The sequence below is a fragment of the Osmerus mordax genome, chromosome 5 (genome assembly GCF_038355195.1).
Source record: "Osmerus mordax isolate fOsmMor3 chromosome 5, fOsmMor3.pri, whole genome shotgun sequence".
Classification (NCBI taxonomy): domain Eukaryota; kingdom Metazoa; phylum Chordata; class Actinopteri; order Osmeriformes; family Osmeridae; genus Osmerus; species Osmerus mordax.
In genome coordinates, this window is record NC_090054.1 from 1,142,612 (window position 1) to 1,166,059 (window position 23,448).

At 47.2% G+C, this 23,448-nt stretch overlaps 1 protein-coding gene across 19 annotated transcripts in view; it reads right to left on the reverse strand.

Annotated features, from left to right (window-relative positions):
• The window catches only part of LOC136942821 (neurexin-1a-like), a 206,872-nt gene that overhangs the window by 78,822 nt on the left and 104,602 nt on the right, over positions 1-23,448 (reverse strand). For all 19 annotated transcript variants that reach the window (XM_067235830.1, XM_067235833.1, XM_067235828.1 and 16 more), the window contains one exon: positions 74-255. In XM_067235830.1, coding sequence (XP_067091931.1) covers positions 74-255 — 182 coding nt within the window. The remainder of the gene's footprint in view (positions 1-73; positions 256-23,448) is intronic.

The window sequence follows — 23,448 nt, forward strand, 5'->3', positions numbered from 1 at the left end:
AGAGTTTGTGAGTGTGTGTCTGAGTGTGTGTGTGAGAGTGTGTGTGAGTGTGTGTGTGTGTGTGGGGTCTTACGATGTGCAGCTTGAGGTAGTCTCCCAGGCCGGAGGAGCTGTCCACCCTCACCAGCACGGCATCCTTCAGCTGCGTGCTGAAGCCCACCGCCAGTCTGTCCGCCCGCGTGCTGGGACGGTCGTTAGGGGGCCAGGTGTAGGTGATCAGACCACCCTCACGACCAAATATGTATGTGGTTCCAGCTGCAAACACAGGAACATACTTCAGTTAGCTCTCTGTGGAAGTGTGAGTGTGTCTCCCCCCCCTCCTCAGGGTACCAGAGCTTCCAGCAGAACAGCTTTACTGACACTGTAAGGAGAGGGGGAGAAGAGGGGAGGAGGGGGAGAATAGGGGAGGAGGGGAGAGAGGGGGAGAAGAGGGGAGGAGGGGGGAGGAGGGGGAGAAGAGGGGAGAGGAGGGGGAGAAGAGGGGAGGAGGGGGTTGGAGAGGGGAGGAGGGGGAGAAGAGGGGAGGAGGGGGAGAAAAGGGGAGGTGGGGGAGAAGAGGGGAGGTGGGGGGAGGAGGGGGAGAAGAGGGGAGGAGGAGAGAGGAGGAGGATGTGTAGGGTGTGTGTGTGTGGTGGGGGGTTCTTCAGCAATTTGTCATTTCAGAGTCATTTCACTCAAATCAGAGCTCATTTCATTCCAATTAGAACAGCTTTATTAACACCATTCATTTTTCACATTCTGTCTGAACAAATGTACGTGTGAGAGAGAGAGATAGAGAGAGAGAGAGGAAGGGAGGGAGAGATAGAGAGAGAGAGAGAGAGAGAGGAAGGGAGGGAGAGATAGAGAGAGAGAGAGGAAGGGAGGGAGAGATAGAGAGAGAGAGGAAGGGAGAGATAGAGAGAGAGAGAGAGAGAGAGAGAGAGAGAGAGAGAGAGAGGGAGGGAGGGAGGGAAGGAGAGATAGAGAGGGAGAGGGAGTACATATTCAGACCTGCAGGCAGTGTGGCAGACATACAGACCAGACATTAATCAGACTGTAGTTCCAACAGCAACCACCAAGGAACATCTGAACATCTCTCCATCCCTTCATCTCCCCATCCCTTCATCTCCCCATCCCTCAGTCCCTACATCTCTCCATCCCTCCTTCCTCCATCTCCCCCATACCTCCTCCCTCCATCCATCTCTCCATCTCCCCATCCCTCATTGTTTCTCTTCATCTCTCTTTTAATTTCTCTTTCTACCCTTGCCTCACTCTCCACCTGTCCTAAACTATCTTCCTTTCAATCTCTCTCTACTTCTCTTTTTCCACCTCTACTCCATCCTTCTTTACATCTCTCTACCCCTCTCTCCATCTAACACTAACCCTGTCTCTCATACATTTTCTACATTATTTACTTGTCACTCTTTATTGAGGGACCCAGGTACACCGTAGAGGACATCATATCTCCAACATGATTTATTTGGGCGGGCACAGTTGGAAATGTAAAAGACACAGAAGAGTAGGGTCACTTGATACAAAGGCAGTGTGGCTGGGGCTGGTCATGGCAAGGTTGCAGTGTTGCTGGGTGGAGCTGGTCATGGCAAGGTTGCAGTGTTGCTGGATGGGGCTGGTCATGGCAAGGTTGCAGTGTTGCTGGGTGGAGCTGGTCATGGCAAGGTTGCAGTGTTGCTGGGTGGGGCTGGTCATGGCAAGGTTGCAGTGTTGCTGGGTGGGGCTGGTCATGGCAAGGTTGCAGTGTTGCTGGGTGGGGCTGGTCATGGCAAGGTTGCAGTGTTGCTGGGTGGGGCTGGTCATGGCAAGGTTATGCATTGAGTTTTCATTGTGTAAGCTGGAGGGAAAGATGGAAGAGTTCTAGGTTTTTGCTTCAAGATGTGTAAGTAGGATCCAAAATGTCTGTAACTGGTGGCCACCTGGCAGTTTTGATTACCCAATAAATATATTAAGATCTTTAAGTAAGATCTTTCTTTCTCTCTCTCTGTTCATATTTCTCACACATATTTGTTCTTCCTAGAGTCATGTGACCAACACCCCCCCCCCAACACACACACACACATTAACACACCTACCCCCCTATTTTGACGATCTGAAACGCAAGTATCAAAACGCAAAGCGCAAGTAACTTTGTGGGCGGGACTCCGGCTCGGTTGCTATTTTGCCGGCGGGATAAATGACTTTGCACCTGGCACAAATCTAAAATGGGTTGGTCCGAAGTAGCTACATTACTAATGGGTGTGGTTTGGGCGTAACGTGCAATAAACCAATCAGAGCGTCATCTCACATTCCCTTTAAGAGCAGCGCTTGTTCCATGGTGGATTGCTATTATAACGGTGGATTTGCCAGGCGCACGCCAGGAGCAATTCACAGCCAAGGAGACCGACGTTCTAGTCAGGGCCGTAACATATAGAGAAGTGACATTGTATGGGAAAGGCAGAGCAGTTTTCTCATTGCACTAAATTGCCCGCTCATGCTGCTCATTCAAATTCTTCTTATTTTTATATAGCCTACCCTATATTTTATTTTTTTAATTGTTTAGTTCTTGGAATTAGTTTAACTATTGTACTTTTTTTAACTTAATTTAAGACCCGTATATGTTTATTGTTTGCACCTTCCTGCCACAGTAAATTCCGTGTTTGTGTAACATAGGCTACATGGCGAATAAACCGAATTCTGATTCTGATGGAAATGGGAGAAGAAACCCACCGAAATTAGCTTCGGTTAAACAGGCGTGGAAGAAAATTGCCACAATTGTTACAAATCATGTTCACACACATAGAGATTTCTCATGAAAATCTTTTTATAATCATTGAAGAAATGTAACACGCCATAAATCAAAACAATGTAACGTAGCTTCGCAGAAAGAAGACCCTGGCCTCGCCAGCAGTGTGCACGGACCAAGCTTGCGCCCTTAAAATAGCATCTGAATAATGCGCCATTGACTTTAGACCACGTTTTTCCTGGTCAGTGGCGGAATTGTTTTTCGGAAACTTCAAAATAGCACCAGGGAACGTTTACGCCGGAACACGCCTCCTTTTTCGCTGAACCGCCCACGGGAGCGCAAGGTCATTTCGACGTGCGTCTGTGGAGGGAAAAGTCCGCTTTGCGTCGAGTGCAAACTAGGAATGATACTTGCGTCGTTGACAAAGTAAATTGCGCTGGGTGCAAGATCAGGCCCCTAGTGTTACCTTGTCTTCAGGGAAATACAGGAGATGAGGGGAGGGATCTGTTTCATTTGTTTCTACTGTGGATCTTTGATTACAGCTTGTTTATATAATGTCTGTCTGTCTGCCTGCCAACATCTGTCTGTCACTAACAACAGATGAACTATCATCACCAACACTAACCAATCACACGTCACTGCTGTTTCAGCCAATCAGAGAGAGAAAAGTAGACCACGGTACGAGTAGAATCCTCCCTGTCTCCTGATTGTCAGTAACTGCTTGTCAGTAACTGCTGATTGGCCCACATCTAATAGCTCAGCCCAGGTGCATTGTGGGCCAGCCCTGAAGTGACAGGTCATACCAGCTGGGGAGGTGTCATGGTTACCTATAGGTCCTCCCTCTCTTGCTTTTGGATCATTATGGTCTGTTTCTATCAGACACTGCAACAGTTTACTTCTGTTACTCACTCAGTGGGAGGGGGATGGCCAGATCAATGGAAGAGAGAGGAAGAAGGATGGAAGAAGAGGAGCGAAAGGATCCTTTTTCCACCCCATGTTTTACCGTCAGGGCCATGTAAATAATCTCCTCTGTCTCCTCCTCCGTTACTCCTCCCCTTCTATCCACCTCCATTTCCTCTCCTCCTCCCTTCCTCTTCTCTTCTGCTCTTCCTCCTCTTCACCTCCCTTTCCTTTCTTTCTCTCTTCGTCCTCCCCTCCTCTCCTCCTCCTCTCCCCTCTTTCCCCCCTTCCCTGCCTCATTCCATCCTTCCCACCATCTATCTTTCCATCCTTCTCTCCCTCCCTCCTTGCACCCTTCTCTCTGCCCCTCCCCTCCTCCATGCCTCTGACAGAGAGCACAGTGTCCTCCCCTCCCCCCCCAGGCCAGCTGCAGCTCCTAGCCTAGTCTCACACAGCCACCCCTCTCTTTCTCTCTCTCTGTCTGTCTCTCTGTCTCTCTCTCTCTCTCTCTCTCACACACACACACACAGCGGTACACTGTTTCCTTTACTTTCTCTCTCTCTCTCTCTGAACACAAACTAGTCTCACAGCGGTAGAGACAGATTCTCCTTTACCTTCTCATCATCATTCGCTTCACTCCTCCTTCATCCCTCTCCCCTCTCTTTCAACAGTCTCAACCCACATTCACAATTTTGGAAATTGTGGATTTGTTGTTTCTCATCTCTGAGGTTGGTTTTCTAAGGAGAGGTTTAGATGAAGTTGGACTCTAGTCTACTGACTCTGATAACACTAGTCTACTGACTCTAATAACACTAGTCTACTGACTCTGATAACACTAGTCTACTGACTCTGATAACTCTAGTCTACTGACTCTGATAACACTAGTCTACTGACTCTGATAACACTAGTCTACTGACTCTGATAACTCTAGTCTACTGACTCTGATAACTCTAATCTACTGATTCTGATAACACTAGTCTACGGACTACTGACCACATAGACCTCCCAGTATCACTCTGACCACCTCCCAGTATCACTCTGACCACATAGACCTCCCAGTATCACTCTGACCACCTGCCAGTATCACTCTGACCACCTCCCAGTATCACTCTGACCACATAGACCTCCCAGTATCACTCTGACCACCTCCCAGTATCACTCTGATCACATAGACCTCCCAGTATCACTCTGACCACATAGACCTCCCAGTATCACTCTGACCACATAGACCTCCCAGTATCACTCTGACCACCTGCCAGTATCATCACTCATTAAGATAATATAAAAATACCTTGATGTGTGAAAGAGTGTGTGTGTGTTCATTGCATGAGAGACAATACGTGTGTGTGAGACAGAGATAGGCTTAGGGCAGAGAGAGAGACAGAACAGATCTATCACTACTTGGGCCCTATCTTGCACCCAGCGCAATTGACTTTGTCAACGATGCAAGTATCATTCCTAGTTTGCACTCAACGCAAAGTGGACTTTTCCCTCCACAGACGCACGTCGGTAAATTAGGGAATGACTTTGCGCTCCCGGGGGCGGTTCAGCGAAAAAAGGAGGCGTGTTCCGGCGCAAACGTTCCCTGGTGCAATTTTGCAGTTTCAGAAAAACAATTCCGCCACTGACCAGGAAAAAAGTAGTCTAAAGTCAATGGCGCGTTATTCAGATGTTATTTTAAGGGCGCAAGCTTGGTCCGTGCACAATGCTGGCGAAGCCAGGGTCTTCTTTCTGCGAAGGTACGTTACATTGTTTTGATTTATGGCGTGTTACATTTATTCAATGATTATAAAAAGATTTTCATGGGAAATCTTTATGTATGTGAACATGATTTGTAACAATTGTGGCAATTTTCTCCCACGCCTGTTCAACCGGAGCCAATTTCGGTGGGTTTCTTCTCCCATTTCCATCAGAATCAGAATTCGGTTTATTCGCCATGTAGCCTATGTTACACAAACACAGAATTTACTGTGGCAGGAAGGTGCAAACAATAAACATATACGGGTCTTAAATAAAAAAAATTATAAAACTAATTCCAAGAACTAAACACTTTAAAAAATAAAATATATATAAAAATAAGAATTTGAATTTGAATGAGCAGCATGAGCGGGCAATTTAGTGCAATGAGAATCCGCCGTTATAATCACAATCCGCCATGGAACAAGCGCTGCTCTTAAAGGGAATGTGAGATGACGCTCTGATTGGTTTATTGCACGTTACGCCCAAACCACACCCATTAGTAATGTAGCTACTTCGGACCAACCCATTTTAGATTTGTGCCAGGTGCAAAGTCATTTATCCCGCCGGCAAAATAGCAACCACACAGAAGTCACGCCCACAAAGTTACTTGCGCTTTGCGTTTTGATACTTGCGTTTCAGATCGTTAAAATAGGGCCCTTTGTGTGTGACAGTGAGTGTGCGTTTGAGAGAGAGAAACAGAGAGTGTGTGCTACTCCTAAGGAGAATGGTTGGCTGGGGTAATTAACCAGGAGTGAAGTTGTGTTTACACCTGCACACACACACACACCAACACACACACACACTGATTCGACAGCCTAGAGAGGCACAACACACTTTTGTTAGGCCGTCCGCCTACCTGCCAGTCTTTTCTCTCTACCTCCTCTCTGTTTCTACATTACCTCCTCTCTGTTCCTACATTACCTCCTCTCTGTTCCTACATTACCTCCTCTCTGTTCCTACATTACCTCCTCTCTGTTTCTACATTACCTCCTCTCTGTTTCTACATTACCCCCTCTCTGTTTCTACATTACCTCCTCTCTGTTTCTACATTACCTCCTCTCTGTTTCTACATTACCTCTTCTCTGTTTCTACATTTCTCTCTACCTCCTCACTGTTTCTACATGTCTCTCTACCACTCTCTCTCTCTCAAAGATATCCACTTTATCTGTACCACTTTCTATGTGTGTGTATGAAAGTGAGAGAGTTTGTGTGTGTATATGTGAAAGTGTGTGTGACAGAGAGTGTGTGCATGTGTGGGAGAGACAGAAATTGTGTGTGTGTGTATGTGAGAGAGAAAGAGAGAGAGATAAAGTCTGTGTGTATGTAAAAGAGAGACATACAGAGATTGTGTGAGCGTGTGTGTGTAAGAGAGAAACAAAGAGATTGTGTGAGAGTGTGTGTGTGTAAGAGAGAGGCAGAGAGAGATTGTTTGAGTGTGTGTGTGTGTAAGAGAGAGGCAGAGAGAGAGGTGTGTGTGTGTGCGTGTGTAAGAGAGAGAAGTGTGTGTTCATAGCTGCCCTGAAGACTGCAACCTTTCACCTCTGCATGTGTCCCTGCATGTTTGCATGATGTATTTATTTGTAGTCACTGTCTAGCGGGGTTTAGTGTGTGTGTGTGAGTCATGTCATCTGTTGGGAACAGGGTTGTGTGTGTTGGTTCTGGTGGTGTGTAATCCATGGCCTTGGGGACATCCAGAATGTCTTGGCCTTAATTGGAGGATTAAATATCTGGTTTCCCTTTCGCCTGCTTTGGCTCACTTTGTAACTAAGCCTTTTCTAAACGCTGCCATACTATTTAATTAGCTGCATAGCTTAAGGAAACTGCAGCAAAAAATGAAAATAAATCTGCTAAAGATCAAGGAGAGAGGGGATGCATTCTACTATCAGGGAACGCGTGCTTGTGTGTGTGTCTGTGTGTGTGTATGTGTGCGTGTATGTGCGTGCTTGTGTGTGTGTCTGTGTGTGTGTACGTGTGCGTGTATGTGCGTGCTTGTGTGTGTGTGTGCTTGTGAGTGTGTCTGTGTGTGCTTGTGAGTGTGTCTGTGTGTGCTTGTGAGTGTGTCTGTGTGTGCTTGTGAGTGTGTCTGTGCGTGCTTGTGTGTGTGTCTGTGTGTGTGTATGTGTGCGTGTATGTGCGTGCTTGTGAGTGTGTCTGTGTGTGCTTGTGTGTGTGTCTGTGTGTGCTTTTGTGTGTGTATGTGCGTGCTTGTGTGTGTGTCTGTGCGTGCTTGTGTGTGTGTCTGTGTGTGCTTGTGTGTGTGTGCTTGTGTGCGTGTATGTGTGTGCTTGTGTGTGTGTGCTTGTGTGTGTGTGTCTGTGTTTGCGTGTGTGTTTTATGTTGCACATGGCTGTGCAGTGAGGTATGAGAAGAGTTGCTGTTATGCACCACTGTGCCTTAGTGATTCATATTAATATATACTCACACACACATGGATACACAAACAGGAACGCACACACGAGCGCACACACAGTGCGTGTCTGTGTAGGTACGAGCCACACATATGCTAATATTAGCATAACTTTTCAGGAGAAGAGGAGGAAACGTGGGTATTTATCGATCTTTGCCAGCAATCCCGCACGTGTACGTGCGCGCACAAACAAACATGCACACATACACACACCACACAGTCTAATGGGTGCACAATAAGGGAAGGAGCAGCCAGGACAGTAGAAATTCCCCACAATCCTGTTAGGCAGATTAGCTGCGCGGTCTACAGAGCCAGACTACAGCCGGAGAGGAGATAGAGCAACACAGAGGAGAGATGGAGGGGAAACGATGGAAGGGAAGAGATGGGGGGGTAGAGATGGGGGGTAGAGATGGAGGGGTAGAGATGGAGGGGAAGAGATGGAGGGGAATAGATGGAGTAAAGATGGAGGGGATGAGATGGAGGGGATGAGATGGAGGGGTAGAGATGGAGTAAAGATGGAAGGGAAGAGATGGAGTAAAGATGGAGTAAAGATGGAGGGGAAGAGATGGAGGGGAAGAGATGGAGGGGATAGAGATGGAGGAGTAGAGATGGAGGGGAAGAGATGGAGGAGTAGAGATGGAGGGGAAGAGATGGAGGGGAAGAGAGGAGGGGAAGAGATGGAGGGGAAAAGATGGAGTAGAGATTGAGGGGAAGAGATGGAGGAGTAGAGATGGAGGGGAAGAAATGGAGTAGAGATGGAAGGGAAAAGATGGAGGAGTAGAGATGGGAGGGGAAGAGATGGAGGGGAAAAGATGGAGTAGAGATTGAGGGGAAGAGATGGAGGAGTAGAGATGGAGGGGAAGAGATGGAGTAGAGATGGAGGGGAAGAGATGGAGGAGTAGAGATGGAGGGGATGAGATGGAGGGGAACAGATGGAGGGGAAGAGATGGAGTAGAGATGGAGGGGAAGAGATGGAGGAGTAGAGATGAGGGGAAGAAATGGAGGAGTAGAGATGGAGGGGAAGAGATGGAGGGGAACAGATGGAGGGGAAGAGATGGAGTAGAGATGGAGGGGAAGAGATGGAGGAGTAGAGATGGAGGGGAAGAGATGGAGGAGTAGAGATGGAGGGGAAGAGATGGAGGAGTAGAGATGGAAGGGAAGAGATGGAGGAGTAGAGATGGAGGGGAAGAGATGGAGTAGAGATGTAGGGGAAGATATGGAGGAGTAGAGATGGAGGGGAAAGATGGAGGGGAAGAGATGGAGGGGATAGAGATGGAGGGGAAAAGATGGAGGGGAAGAGATGGAGGGGACGAGAGGGAGTAGAGATGGAGGGGAAGAGATGGAGTAGAAATGGAGGGGAAGAGATGGAGGGAATAGAGATGGAGGGGTAGAGATGGAGGGGAAGAGATGGAGTAAAGATGGAGGGGAAAAGATGGAGTAGAGATGGAGTAGAGATTGAGGGGAAGAGATGGAGTAGAGATGGAGGGGAAGAGATGGAGGAGTAGAGATGGAGGGGAAGAGATGGAGGAGTAGAGATGGAGGGGAAGAGATGGAGGGGAAGAGATGGAGGAGTAGAGATGGAGGGGAAGAGATGGAGGAGTAGAGATGGAGGGGAAAAGATGGAGTAGAGATGGAGTAGAGATTGAGGGAAAGAGATGGAGTAGAGATGGAGGGGAAGAGATGGAGTAGAGATGTAGGGGAAGATATGGAGGAGTAGAGATGGAGGGGAAAGATGGAGGGGAAGAGATGGAGGGGATAGAGATGGAGGGGAAAAGATGGAGGGGAAGAGATGGAGGGGACGAGATGGAGTAGAGATGGAGGGGAAGAGATGGAGTAGAAATGGAGGGGAAGAGATGGAGGGAATAGAGATGGAGGGGTAGAGATGGAGGGGAAGAGATGGAGTAAAGATGGAGGGGAAAAGATGGAGTAGAGATGGAGTAGAGATTGAGGGGAAGAGATGGAGTAGAGATGGAGGGGAAGAGATGGAGGGGAAGAGATGGAGGGGAAGAGATGGAGTAAAGATGGAGGGGAAAAGATGGAGTAGAGATGGAGTAGAGATTGAGGAGAAGACATGGAGTAGAGATGGAGGGGAAGAGATGGAGGGGAAGAGATGGAGGGGAAGAGATGGAGTAAAGATGGAGGGGAAAAGATGGAGTAGAGATGGAGTAGAGATTGAGGGGAAGAGATGGAGGGGAAGACAGGAGGGGAAGAGATGGAGGGGAAAAGATGGAGTAGAGATGGAGGGGAAGAGATGGAAGAGTAGAGATGGAATAAAGATGGAGGGGAAGAGATGGAGGGGAAGAGAGAAGGGGAAGAGATGGAGTAGAGATGGAGGGGAAGAGATGGAAGGGTAGAGATGGAGTAGAGATGGAGGAGTAGAGATGGAGGGGAAAGATGGAGGAGTAGAGATGGAGGGGAAAGATGGAGGGGAAGAGATGGAGGGGTAGAGATGGAGGGGAAGAGATGGAGGGGATAGAGATGGAGGGGTAGAGATGGAGGGGATGAGATGGAGGGGATAGAGAGTGTCACCCTGCAATTCCTTCAGACTTCAATCTGCTTGTCTCCCAAAGGGCTGGACACCCTGTAACCAGCCTTCACCAGCTCTTATATTCAGACAATATATCTTCAGTAGACTTCTGTCTTCATCTCCCATCCTTGCTGTCTGACAATGCATGTATCACAGGTGGCAGGTATGGTAGCTAAAATGAGAGAGAGAGTGTGCGCATGTGTCTGTTTGTGTGCATGTGTGTGAGTTTGTGTAGGTGTGTGTATGTGTGTGAGTCTGTGTTTGTGTACGTGTGTGAGTCTGTGTGTGCGTGTGTACGTGTGTGTGTGTTTACGTGTGTGTGTGTGTGTGTGTTTGTGTCCAGCTCTGCCCCAGTGTTGAGAGAGCATGCTCTCCAGGGTGGTTTAACTCAGTAGAGTTCAGATTAGAAACGCTTCCCAGGCAGCTGTGGTCCTAGCTTTATCTGCGACATCCCCCCCTCTCTGTCTCCCTCTGTCTCTCTCTCTCTGTCTCTCTCGGTCTGCGCACGAACCAATCAGCAGTCATTTCCTCAGCACCTTTGTCCAATCAGCTGCCATCTTCTCAGGATCATTGAGAGCTGCAGGAAGTGTAGATACACCTGGCTGTGAGCTGCACTACCCAGCCTCAGCCACATCCCCAACCCCAGCCCCAACACCAGCCCTACAACAACAACCCCAACCCCAGCCATACCACAACAACCCCAGCCCCAGCCCTCTCTCCCCCAGCCCTCTCTCCCCCAGCCCCAACCCCAGCCTTCTCTCCCCCAGCCCTCTCTCCCCCAGTGTCAGCCCCAGCCCTCTCTCCCCCAGCCCCAGCCCTCTCTCCCCCAGCGTCAACCCCAGCCCCAGCCCTGTCTCCCCCAGCCCTTTCTCCCCCAGCCCCAACCCCAGCCTTCTCTCCCCCAGCCCCAACCCGAGCCCCAGCCCTCTCTCCCCCAGCCCCAACCCCAGCCCCAGCCCTCTCTCCCCCAGCCCTCTCTCCCCCAGCCCCAACCCCAGCCTTCTCTCCCCCAGGCCCAGCCCTCTCTCCCCCAGCGTCAGCCCCAGACTCAGCCCTCCCTCCCCCAGCCCCATGCTCAGCCCTCCCTCCCCCAGCCTCAGCCCCAGCCCTCTCTCCCCCAGCCCCATGCTCAGCCCTCCCTCCCCCAGCCTCAGCCCCAGCCCTCTCTCCCCCAGCCCCATGCTCAGCCCTCCCTCCCCCAGCCCCAGCCCTCTCTCCCCCAGCCCTCCCTCCCCCAGCCCCAGCCTCAGCCCCAGCCCTGTCACAACTACTTCAGTTCCACTTCTGGAGCCCACCGTTTCTACCACAACCAGGAAGAAGAACCAGAACTAGGAAGAAGAACCAGAACCAGGAAGAAGAACCACAACCAGGAAGTAGAACCAGGAAGAAGATGACTGTGTTTTCTCCTGCACCCCCAGGGGTCATCAGAAAGACACTCAGCCTGTAATCCCATCTAATCTGACCTAGTGGAGCTGCAAGAGAGACGGCTAATCTGGGGGAGGAGAGGCAGAATGAGCTGCTGAGATAGGCAGGATGGAGGGGTGAGGGATGGAGGGATGAAGTAGGGAGTGAAAGATCTAAACTAGTTTGATCGGACCAGTGGGGTATGAGCCAAAATCTAACGCAAAGAAAATAATGCTTCTAAACTCAAAAGACCTTGCACACATTGATGGAGAAACACCCATGGAGGTCATTCAGAGAGGAGGAAGGAGAGAGGAGAGAGGAAGGACCAGTTAGGGCCTAGCCTCCTAGCCTTCTAGCCTCCTAACCTCCTAGTCTCCTAGTCTTCTAGACTCCTAGCAGGTAGCAGGAAGTACTTACTGTGTCCAGCCCTGAGGGCGGAGGGGGAGCGCAGGATGGCGACAGGCACAGCGTGATGCCGCTTGCTGCCGAGGTGGATGTGGCCCTCGGGGCCCTCCAAGCCCCCAGCACACCCACTCAGGGCCAGGCCCATCACACACATCCAGAGGGCCAGGGGAGCCCGAGGCAACGGCCGAGCCCAGGGGAGCAGCTCTCCTCTGGGCCTCCAGGGAGACAGACGTGTCCTCCAGCCTCCAGACATGGTGCCAAGGCTGTCCGATGAGGAGGTGAGATGGCTGGGCATCAGAGAGGCAGGCGGTCCATGGCTGCACCCCGACCCAGGACCAAGCAGAGGCACACTGGCCAACACGGAGGGAGGTAGGGAGGGAGGGGAGGCTCCCTGACGTGTTCCGGAGGGTTACCACAGAAGTAACGATGGAGGAAGTGGAGGAGTGTGATCAATCATCCCGCGGAAAGAAGGAGGTGGAGGAAGAAGACTGGAGAAATGAGGACACACTCAAGAGAGCTGCGCAGAAATCCCAGTCTGCTCCGATTCCCCTTCCACACTTTCCTCTCTCTCTCTGTTCCTCTCTCTCTGTTCCTCTCTCTCTCCTTGAGCAGTGCAGAGCTCAACAAATCCAACAGATTTTTCCTCAGAAAAAGAGAATACTCCAACAAACAGATATTTTTCCAGGAATCAGACTTCCTCTTCCCAAGCAGCTACAGCACTCCTAGCTTCTGCTGGCTCGTCGCAGCGTGCGCTGGCTCGAGCGGAGCACCGCTAGAGAAGCTGCTCAGCAAGAGAAGCAGCTCAACATTACGGTCCTTCCCGCGCTCTCCGGGATACGAGACTCCCCACACACATACTCCGTGCTCCGCCAGACTCCCCGTACACACACACACGCTCCGCCAGACTCCCCGTACGCACACACACACACGCCCGCGCGCTCCTCGCCTTCCAGTGGACAGACGCACAGTAACCCCAGCTGCTGGGGCAGCGGCGAGGACGCACACACACGCTCTGACACAGGTAGCCTCGGCAGAGCTGCTCCGAGGGATGTGCGCTAGAGGATGAGGAGAGAGGGAGAGGGAGGGAGCCTCAACAGAAAGGAGCGGAGCTATGCAAATGAGCAACCTGCGTACGGCCAATCAGAGAGGATGGAGGGTGATGCAGAGGAAGAAGCTGAAAAGGCTCATATACGGGAGGCTTCATCATCCCTCCTTCCCTCTTTTTCTTTCTCACTCTTTCCTCCTCCCACTCCTCCAAGTTCTCCTCTTTCTCTCTCTTTTTCTTTCTCACTCTTTCCTCCTCCCACTCCTCCAAGTTCTCCTCCTTCTCTCTCTTTTACTTTCTCAATCTTTCCACCTCCCACTCCTCCAAGTTCTCCTCCTTCTCTCTTTTACTCTCTCACTCTTTCCACCTCCCACTCCTCCTCCAGGTTTCCCCTCCTTCTCTCTCTTTTACTCTCTCACTCTTTCCTCCTCCCACTCCTCCTTTTCCCTACTCTCCCTCCTTCTCTTTTCAGAACCGCTGCTTTTGCGGTATCTGATAAGAAACATGGATGGAGGGATGAGGAGATGAGAGAGGATGGAGGGAGATATGAAGGGATGGAAATAATGGATAGAGATGGTTGGATGAATGGATGGTTGGCTTGAGAGAGGATGGAGGGATGAGGAGATGAGATAGAATGAAGGGATGAGGGGATGAAGGGATATATAGATTTAAACTTAGGGGGGTTGAAGTGCAGTGGTGCAGTCTAGTTCCACAGACCCAGAGTTTCCAAATAAACTTACAACTCTCTTTCCCTCTCTCTCTCTCCCTCTCTTTTTCTCTCTCTCTTCCTGTTTCTCTCTCTTCCTGTTTCTCTCTTTTTCCCTCTCTCCTACTCTTTCTCTCTCTCTCCCCCTCTTTCTCTCTCTCCCTTTCTCCTACTCGTTCTCTTTCTCTCTCCCTCTCCCCCCCCCTCTTTCTCTCTCTCCCTCTCCCCCCCTCTTTCTCTCTCCCTCTCTCTCCCCCTCTTTCTCTCTCTCCCTCTCTCTCCCCCTCTTTCTCTCTCTCCCTCTCCCCCCCTCTTTCTCTCTCCCTCTCTCTCCCCCTCTTTCTCTCTCTCCCTCTCTCCTACTCTTTCTCTCTCTCTCTCTCTCTTGTCGGTCTGTGCTGATTCTAGTCAGTGTGGTGTGTTGGCCAGAGCAGGACACTACATAATGCATGTATACACCTACTAGAAGCAGCATTACTATATTAGTATTATTATAGAAGCAGCATTGCTATATTAGTATTATTATAGAAGCAGCATTACTATATTAGTATTATTATAGAAGCAGCATTGCTATATTAGTATTATTATAGAAGCAGCATTTCTATATTAGTATTATTATAGAAGCAGCATTACTATATTAGTATTATTATAGAAGCAGCATTGCTATATTAGTATTATTATAGAAGCAACATTACTATATTAGTATTATTATAGAAGCAGCATTGCTATATTAGTATTATTATAGAAAAATGTATTACTACATCAGCATTATTTTTTGAGAGAGACCGTCTCTGGGGAGATGACATCACTGCTGTAGAGCACCTTGTGCAGGTGTACAGACAGCACTGCCACCTAGGGGCCAGAGCAGCACACTGCAGGTGTACAGACAGCACTGCCACCTAGGGGCCAGGGCAGCACACTGCAGGTGTACAGACAGCACTGCCACCTAGGGGCCAGAGCAGCACACTGCAGCAGGCAGGGAGGACAGCTGCAGATCCCTTCACAGATGTCTTCAGTTCATTTAGCAGAGGCTTTTGTCCAAAGTGACATACACATGGTGCGTATTGAAGTATAGCAGAATATCAAGGATCAGAAGTGCACAGTTGAGTTTATAGTATTTCAGTACAGTCAGGGAATGGTCTGTAGTGTAACCACCTCTAAGCTACCAGGCACAAGTACAGTGCAACAAAAACAACCTCACATCTTAAGTGCATCATCAAATATGTGTTTATGGGGGTTGTCTCGTACGAGGCAGCACTGTGATCACAAACACTGCCTCTAAATCAGACAAGGCAGCACTGTGATCAAAAACACTGCCTCTAAATCAGACAAGGCAGCACTGTGATCACAAACACTGCCTCTAAATCAGACAAGGCAGCACTGTGATCAAAAACACTGCCTCTAAATCAGACAAGGCAGCACTGTGATCACAAACACTGCCTCTAAATCAGACAAGGCAGCACTTTGATCAAAAACACAGGATTCCAAAAGTATTAGGCAGTCAAAACAGTCAAGACACCACCACACTGGACATTAGGAACTTACTTAATTAAAATAATGCAGATCTAAAGCAAGAGAGAGAGAGGGGGGAGAGAGGGAAGGAGGGAGAGATGGAGAGGGAGGGGAAGACATTAAGTCAGACATCTCAGCTGTCTGCCAGGGTCCCTGACTGGTGGTTACCATGGAGATGAGGGTGAATCCTGTCTGCCAGGGTCCCTGACTGGTGATTACCATGGAGATGAGGGTGAATCCCTGTTTGACAAAACAACACTGGGACCCTCACATACCCTCCCTCATTCTCTCCCTCTCTCTCTCATACCCTCCCTCACTCTCATACCCTCCCTCACTCTCTCCCTCTCTCTCTCATACCCTCCCTCACTCTCTCCCTCATACCCTCCCTCCCTCTCTCTCATATCCATAGGGAGAGGGGTGGAGAGGGGGACAGGGAGAGAGGTAGAGGTGGATAGGGGGACAGGGAGAGAGGTAGAGGTGGAGAGGGGGACAGGGAGAGAGGTAGAGGTGGAGAGGGGGACAGGGAGAGATGTAGTGGTGGAGAGGGGGACAGGGAGAGAGGTAGCGGTGGAGAGGGGGACAGGGAGAGAGGTAGCGGTGGAGAGGGGGACAGGGAGAGAGGTAGAGGTGGAGAGGGGGACAGGGAGAGAGGTAGAGGTGGAGAGGGGGACAGGGAGAGAGGTAGTGGTGGAGAGGGGGACAGGGAGAGAGGTAGAGGTGGAGAGGGGGACAGGGAGAGGTAGTGGTGGAGAGGGGGACAGGGAGAGAGGTAGTGGTGGAGAGGGGGACAGGGAGAGAGGTAGAGGTGTGTGAGAGAGAGAGAGAGAGAGAGAGAGAGAGAGAGAGAGAGAGAGAGAGAAAGAAGAAAGAATGAAACAGACAAATAGAGTGAGTGAGTGAGTGAGTGAGTGAGTGAGTGAGAGAGAGTAGAGTAGAGTAGAGTAGAGTAGAGTAGAGTATTCACGCAATGCTCACAGAGCCAGGTTGAAAGCATCATCTATCAGTTGAGCTCTGTTGATCACTGGAATCGCCTACACGAACCACAACCAACTAACATTAGAAACATTACTCACAGCAAAATCACAGACACTAGTTACAGCCATAAAACACAGCCTCTAGCCGTCTTGTTTTAAAGAGAGAGAGGGGGAAGAGCAGACGCTTTTCACGGCACCCGGAAGTTTGTTTTAATGCGGCAGGCCGTCTGGTCTACAATCTACCCAGACGCTCCCATGTTACCCCGCTCTTCATATCCCTCCACTGGCTTCCCATCACGGCCCGTATCAGATTCAAGACCCTGGTACTGACCTTCCGAGCGATGACCGGGACTGCACCCGACTACATCAGGTCTCTCCTCCAGCCTTGCACCCTCACCTACGGTCTTCTTCTGACAACCGTCTGGTGGTCCCACCGCTCAAGAGCGCCCGGTCCCAACACAAGCTCTTCTCCTGTCTGGCCCCCCAATGGTGGAATCAACTCCCCACCTCCATCAGAGACACTGTCTGTCTCCCCACCTTCAAGAAAAGGCTCAAGACGCACTTGTTCTGGGAGTACAACGCTACTTAGGAATGATTTGCTGGACCTGATGTTTCCTCCAGGATCACAATGACTCTTATTGAGAGACTTGCTGCTCTTGTTTGTTAGCTGTAACGGACTTAAAATGAGTGTACTCACTGTGAAATATATTATTGTTGCTGGCTTTTTCCACTCTTGCACTTTTGAGGTTCATGCTGTTCAATTGGAACTTGTCTAACTACATGCTCTTATGGTTCTTCCCTTTGGGACTTATTTGTTTTTCACATGTATGCTTTATGTTTGGTTACCCACAATGTTTGGGACTATCTCGTTGTTATGTTCAGTGACCTATGAACTTTTGTAAAGCTCTCTCTTCGAAGTCGCTTTGGATAAAAACGTCTGCTAAATGCATAAATGTAAATGCGGCCGAAAGTCTGTTAATTGTAAAGGGCTGAGCTACTTTCTGCCAAATTCTTCAACACGTTTGCTGCATCAGACAAATCAAATCAAAACACAATAGAAACGCAGAGTCTGAATGGTTTCAATGATTATTTACACTCAAAGGGCCAACATGAAGACATGCAAAAATGCATTTTATACTAGGCTATATATAAAACGAAAATGCAATAGAATTATTGTTGTAATTTGGTAGGTGATTAGGCGAAATATAAAGTAGGCTATACCAGAGCCTGTTTAAGGAGAGCCTGGCCACTCCCTATTAAGCCCTGTTGTACCGAATTTTGTTGCAGTTCCACCAGAGTTCCACTGGGAGTGATCGCGGTCGAGTGCAGAATGAATGGGAGTCTATGGAGCTAAACGGCTAAATTTGTCTCTTTCACCTGATTGTCGTTGAGAAATCTCAGATTTGATTGTAGTTTTTGCATGTTCAACATGGATTACAGGTCTAAAGTTGAATGAACGAGTACTTATGTCCTTTCGATTTCTTACAGGGTAAGTTTTTGTTGCCCATAACACGCTAGCATTCTGCTAACAAATTCTGATTGGTTAGTGAAGGACTGACTACGACCAGAGATCCCGCTTGATGGCATCCGAAGCATAACCAGAACAGAGCATTAGCAACATTAGCAACAACATTAGCAAACCAAAACTCTTTCTAGCATGTGTATTGACAGGGAGAGCCTAACCTGGCAGCTGTGTTGTCGATGCCTCGAGAGAAAAGTGGAAGTAACCAGAGCTTGCCGTAAAACAGTATCTCAGGCCGTACAATGTGTATGACGTCAATGATATTTTAAAATGCTTTTTAGAACAGAAAGGCGACTTTAAAAAAATCTATCACCCAGCGGTGTGTATTTTTTTTGCCTCCCCTTTCGAATTCAGAATTCAAATTACTAGACAAAAAATTATATCCTGAGAAAAGTGGATTTTGAGGGGTATAGCTCCATAGACCTCCATTCATTCTGCACTCGACCGTTAGCGACCTCAAATGGAACTAGAGTGGAACTGCAACCAGTTCAGAACCCGAAAGTTTCCCGAGAGTGGCAGTTCTCTCTATATTAGACATTCTCTGGCTATACCTATATGGAAGACTAAAAGTGCCACAATGAATTAAATAAATACACCATTAAATAAATAAATACACCATTAAATAATTACTTAAATGTGTCATTAATTAATTAAAATAGGAATTAAATACTATGTGTTCTTAAATGTGTCATGAATTAATTAAAATACCAATTCATTTAATGTAAAATACATATATAATTATTTCACTATTTAACCCTTGTGCTGCCTTCGGGTCACATGACCCAAAGGTTCATAACGAACCATCGTTGTGTTTACCCAATTTTACCCAATACAAAAACATATTAAAATAATTTTCTTTTAACCGTCGCAATGTGGGGGGTCTGAGACAGCCGAACGGTTAAAAGAAAATGCTTCACTTTGTTTTTGTATGCGGTAAAGTTGTCGCAATACGATGGTGGGTCACAATGACTGATGGGTCAGAATGACCCGAAGATAACACAAGGGTTAAGTATTTCATAGTACATTTCCCAATGCTACATTTCATGCTACATTTCACAACGAGTTGTGTTGCAGTGTTTCATTAATTGTGTTATCTGTCAAACTCGCCCATCAAAGTCAGTGGGTGGGGCTAGCGCAAATCTAGTCTGATCCATTGCGTTGGTCTGAAGTAGAGTGCCTGGATAGAGACGATGGAGGATCTTCATGAACTTTCTAGGGAGTTGGTGAGAGACATTTTAGACTTAGCTGACGATGTGGAAGCAGGACCTGCTGACCCAGAGCATGTAGCGAGTAAAGCAGAGGAACTTCTTGAAGTTTGGAGTTATTTCCGCACTTTGCGACCAAGATAGTGACCACAGTGAAATGCAAATTTAGACTCTGGTACCAGGGTGCATCAGCATCTTCCTCCATCAAATTTGCATATTTAATGGTGTATTTATTTAACCCATTGTGGCACTTTTAGTCCTCCATATACCTATGCTATAAATATACTTTATCTTATTTATACTATGTCTAAATATAGCATACTTAATCTTATTTTTATTGGGAGTAATTACAGAAATCAATTACAGAAGACTCTGCGACATCTGCTGAGATAATAGAGGAGCGATCCTTGAAAGACAAAGAAATCGCCGCAGGCAAGGTAGTAATTTAACAAAAACTAGAGAGGGTACAATTTCTGGGGAAATTGTAGGGTGTTCTTGCTTGCGTCGGCTGCAGAGGGGTCCGTTTTTTAATGACATTTTTACAACTGATATTTCTGTATTTATATAAAAATGCATACTTATTATTTTAAAAGCATAATTTTTGTTGCTGCTCAATTACAACTCAAAATACTAAGAGTGAAGTGTAGAATGAAATAGTTGTCTTCTCATTTCCCCTGCAAGAGGGAATGGTGATCGGCGATATAGCCTAGCAGCCTCATAGTTGAATCAAAACGAGGAGTCAGGTGGCTGAGCGGTTAGGGAAGCGGGCTAGTAATCCGTAGGTTGCCAGTTCGATTCCCGGTCATGCCAACTGACGTTGTGTCCTTGGGCAAGGCACTTCACCCTACTTGCCTCGGGGGAATGTCCCTGTACTTACTGTAAGTCGCTCTGGATAAGAGCGTCTGCTAAATGACTAAATGTAAATGTAAAACGAATACATTTGGCAGACCAGTGTAAAAATTGACTTAATCTCTAGCTGTGACTTAAACGTCCTTTTAAGTTTTTCCCTTTTCGTGATATTTTCAGGCATTTAGCCTACTCATATTGCATTCATTCATTAATAAAGAACCCCCTTTGAAACTTATTCTAACAACGACGTTACCGGCAGTAGCTATCTCAGATGGAACCGCGATTTAAAAAGTACCATCTGCTAACTGAAAATCTGCCCCCAAAAACTTAAAAAACCTTGACATTTATTTATGGGAAAATCGCTCATTCATAAAAACCTCACTGGTAGCGATCATTGTCAGTAACAACGCTAAATGTGATATAGCCCTGTGTGGAGAGTGTTGCCAACTTAGCGACTTTCTCGCTAGATCTGGCGACTTTCCAAACCCTCCTGGCGACTTTTATTGTCAAAAGTGACTAGCGACAAATCTAGCGACTTTTTCCGATGTTGTTGGAGACTTGCTGGTGTTTTGGAGACTGACGCGAAAGCACAGAGTTTTGCAGCACTGTCCTCAACGAGCAGCGGGTGCTGCCGTGAGCTCCCCTGCCGTCCTAAAGCACTCACAGGCGGCCAGTCTCACAATAGCCTTGCGCAGCAGACAGCAGCAGACCCACACACTCCGCATCCAGACTGCAAATGAATCACACATGCGCTAAAGTGTCTTTTTTGGTCACTTTGCCGGTCTCCAGCCGGATAAAAGAGGAGGGTAATAAGTAGAGGGTTGGAAGTAGAGCTAGCAATTCCACCCCACATAGCAGTCTTTTGTTTTAAAAGGATTACATTGATTTAAGCTATGTCTAATGTAGGTATAGACGAAGCATTAAAGTTATTATTTGAGATTTGATGGCCTTTGTCAATGCCAAAACATTCAAAAAACCTCAACAATCAACAGAAGAAAATTCATTTGTAGTTCTAAACATATTTAGGGTGTTGTTACCCACATTTTGTCTCCAACAATGCTATTCCTCTCTTTTGGCAGGAAAGTGGAGAGCCAAGTGGAGCGCCAGAGTGTACATACATATATACTTACATACATATTATACATAGTTTAATTTGCTGCCTATTTCAATAAACGTTGATTCAACATGGTGGATAGCTGCTGTGCGCCGGGATGCCTGAACCATCGGGGAAAAGATTAAGGGAGAGCATTTTATAGGATTCTTAAGATCCAGAGAGAAGAACCCTATAATTCCTGACAACCCCCCACGGCTTCAACTGAGGATCATTCAGTCTGTTGGAATAACTTATCTGTAATAAATATGTAATGGCATTTTTGTGAAATTTTGATGAAAAGTTCACTGATATAATTTACGTTAGCCAACGTTAGTAGCTAACCGTTGACGAACGTTGCCAACGTTAGTAGCTAACCGTTGACGAACGTTGCTAACGCTAGCTAGCTATCCAAGTTATAAAACTGACTGCATTAACGTTAGCTACACATAGCAATTTGTAGCCGGTAGACTTCAAAGCTGAATATTCACCACTAATCCAGCTGATTGCGTGCATTTATATCCCTCCAGGATTTTGTAGGCTTTCAAAGACTCCAGAGTAGGAAGAATGAAAGTTGATAGAGAGTTGTAAATATCTGGATACAGAAGGTCAGGGAAGCCTTCCGTTTCACTCGTAAAGGTCGTAAAAATAACTCCGGGAGCATTATATGGATCACTAATGTTTAATCGATCAAGTTTTGCTTTATAGCTGCCTATGTCTTTGGAATTAAAGTGCACAGTGAACTCGGACAGCTTGAAATCCGTGCTGGCGCCGGTCATTTTAGCCACTATTTTCCTGCCAAAATGGTGACGTAAATAGTAAAGTCACGTGACGTACGGAGCTCTATAGCTACTTTCCTTACTGAGGAGTTGGCAACACTGGTGGAGAAGCTGCCCCGGTAAATTGTACTACTACAGTACAGTACTAGACTACTGCTGTGTTCGTCTTGGTAGCGATTGCCTTGGTTGAATTTGGTGTAACGTTCCGTTGTACTGTTTAGGCTGAAATTTATTATTTTCATGAACAGATTGACAAAGTTTAGGCTGTGGCAATGAAGTTCAGGTTAGTAGTCAGATAGTTACACCTACTGAAAGACTTGATTTCAGTAAGGGGAGTGACAAAACATTTTTGTCGCCGTTTGACTTCCTAAAAAGCTGTGGAGATGTTTTTGTTAGCTACTAGTGTGTCTCGCATAGGCTACAGTGTTGCAGTGAGCTACACTTGAAATCACAGGTAATGATAATTTGACCAACAAATCGTTTACTTGTAATCCAATGTCATAATCAATCCTACAATGAAAATGTATTTGTGAGGAATGTTTATTTTAACGATTGAAAACAGATGCATCATAGACCGCTGTAGTATGTGTTGCCCGGGACACAGAGGCTAATGTCTTGATGCTAATGCTTCAGTGAAATAGTAGGCTACTGTTTCCGAAAGTAGATGTACTTCCTTAATCATATCAGAATTCACAATTGTGTTTCATATCACAAAGTAAAATGAGTAAATAGTTATCACCCTGGCCTCTTTGCTTGTGGCGTTTCTGCAGCTGCCTTGCAGTAAAGCTATAGTTAGTAGTGATGTGTCGTTCGTGAACGATTCATTCATTTTCAACGAATCATTAGTATGACTCGGGAGTAACGAGTAGTCTCAGAGAGCTATTCGTTCATTTTCTCGTGGCCGAAGATTTTTTAAATAACAAAACCTATAATTATCACTTGTGAACAAATATAATTCATGTCTTACTAAACCTAGTCACGCGAAAGTGAACGAGGTAAACACATCCTTTCTGTTTCCTCTTCTGAGCCTATGCAGGTCACATGAAAAATAATCAAAAGACCCGTACCTGAAGACCCAGTCAAAATGAACAAATCATTTCTGTTTCCTCGAGCTACCAGTACTGAGCCTATGCAGGTCACGTGAAAAATCATCCAAAGACTCGTACCCAGGGGATTTTGGCACATTGTTTTTGGCCGCTACCCACATGGTTAGCTGTGTTGCTCATTCCACGAATGCACGATCCTTACAAGTTGTACCTCGTTGTAAAGGGGACTAATCAGGCTTTTCAACGATATAAAATACAATACCAATTGGTATTATTGAAGGGGAGGAATAATCGACCGAAATAACGTTTCAGAACTTTTTTTGAGGGGTTTATATGTGAGAGCTTCACAGCGGTCAAATGAAGGCGCTCTGCGTTTCTAATGTTAAGAGAACCTGTCCTTTAAATATTTTCAAATCTGAAATCAATATTAGAGATGGGATCTGTCTTGAGTTTGTAACACACTCTTAGTAAAACTAGGGATTGGAGAATAAGAGAGGAAGAGGGGGAGAAAATGAGAGTGGGAAGAGAGAAAGGAAGAGAGTCCAGTTAAGGACCCACCTCTAATACTGCAGCACACAGAGCAGCAGGAATACAATGAGGAGAGGAGGGGAATGGAGGGGT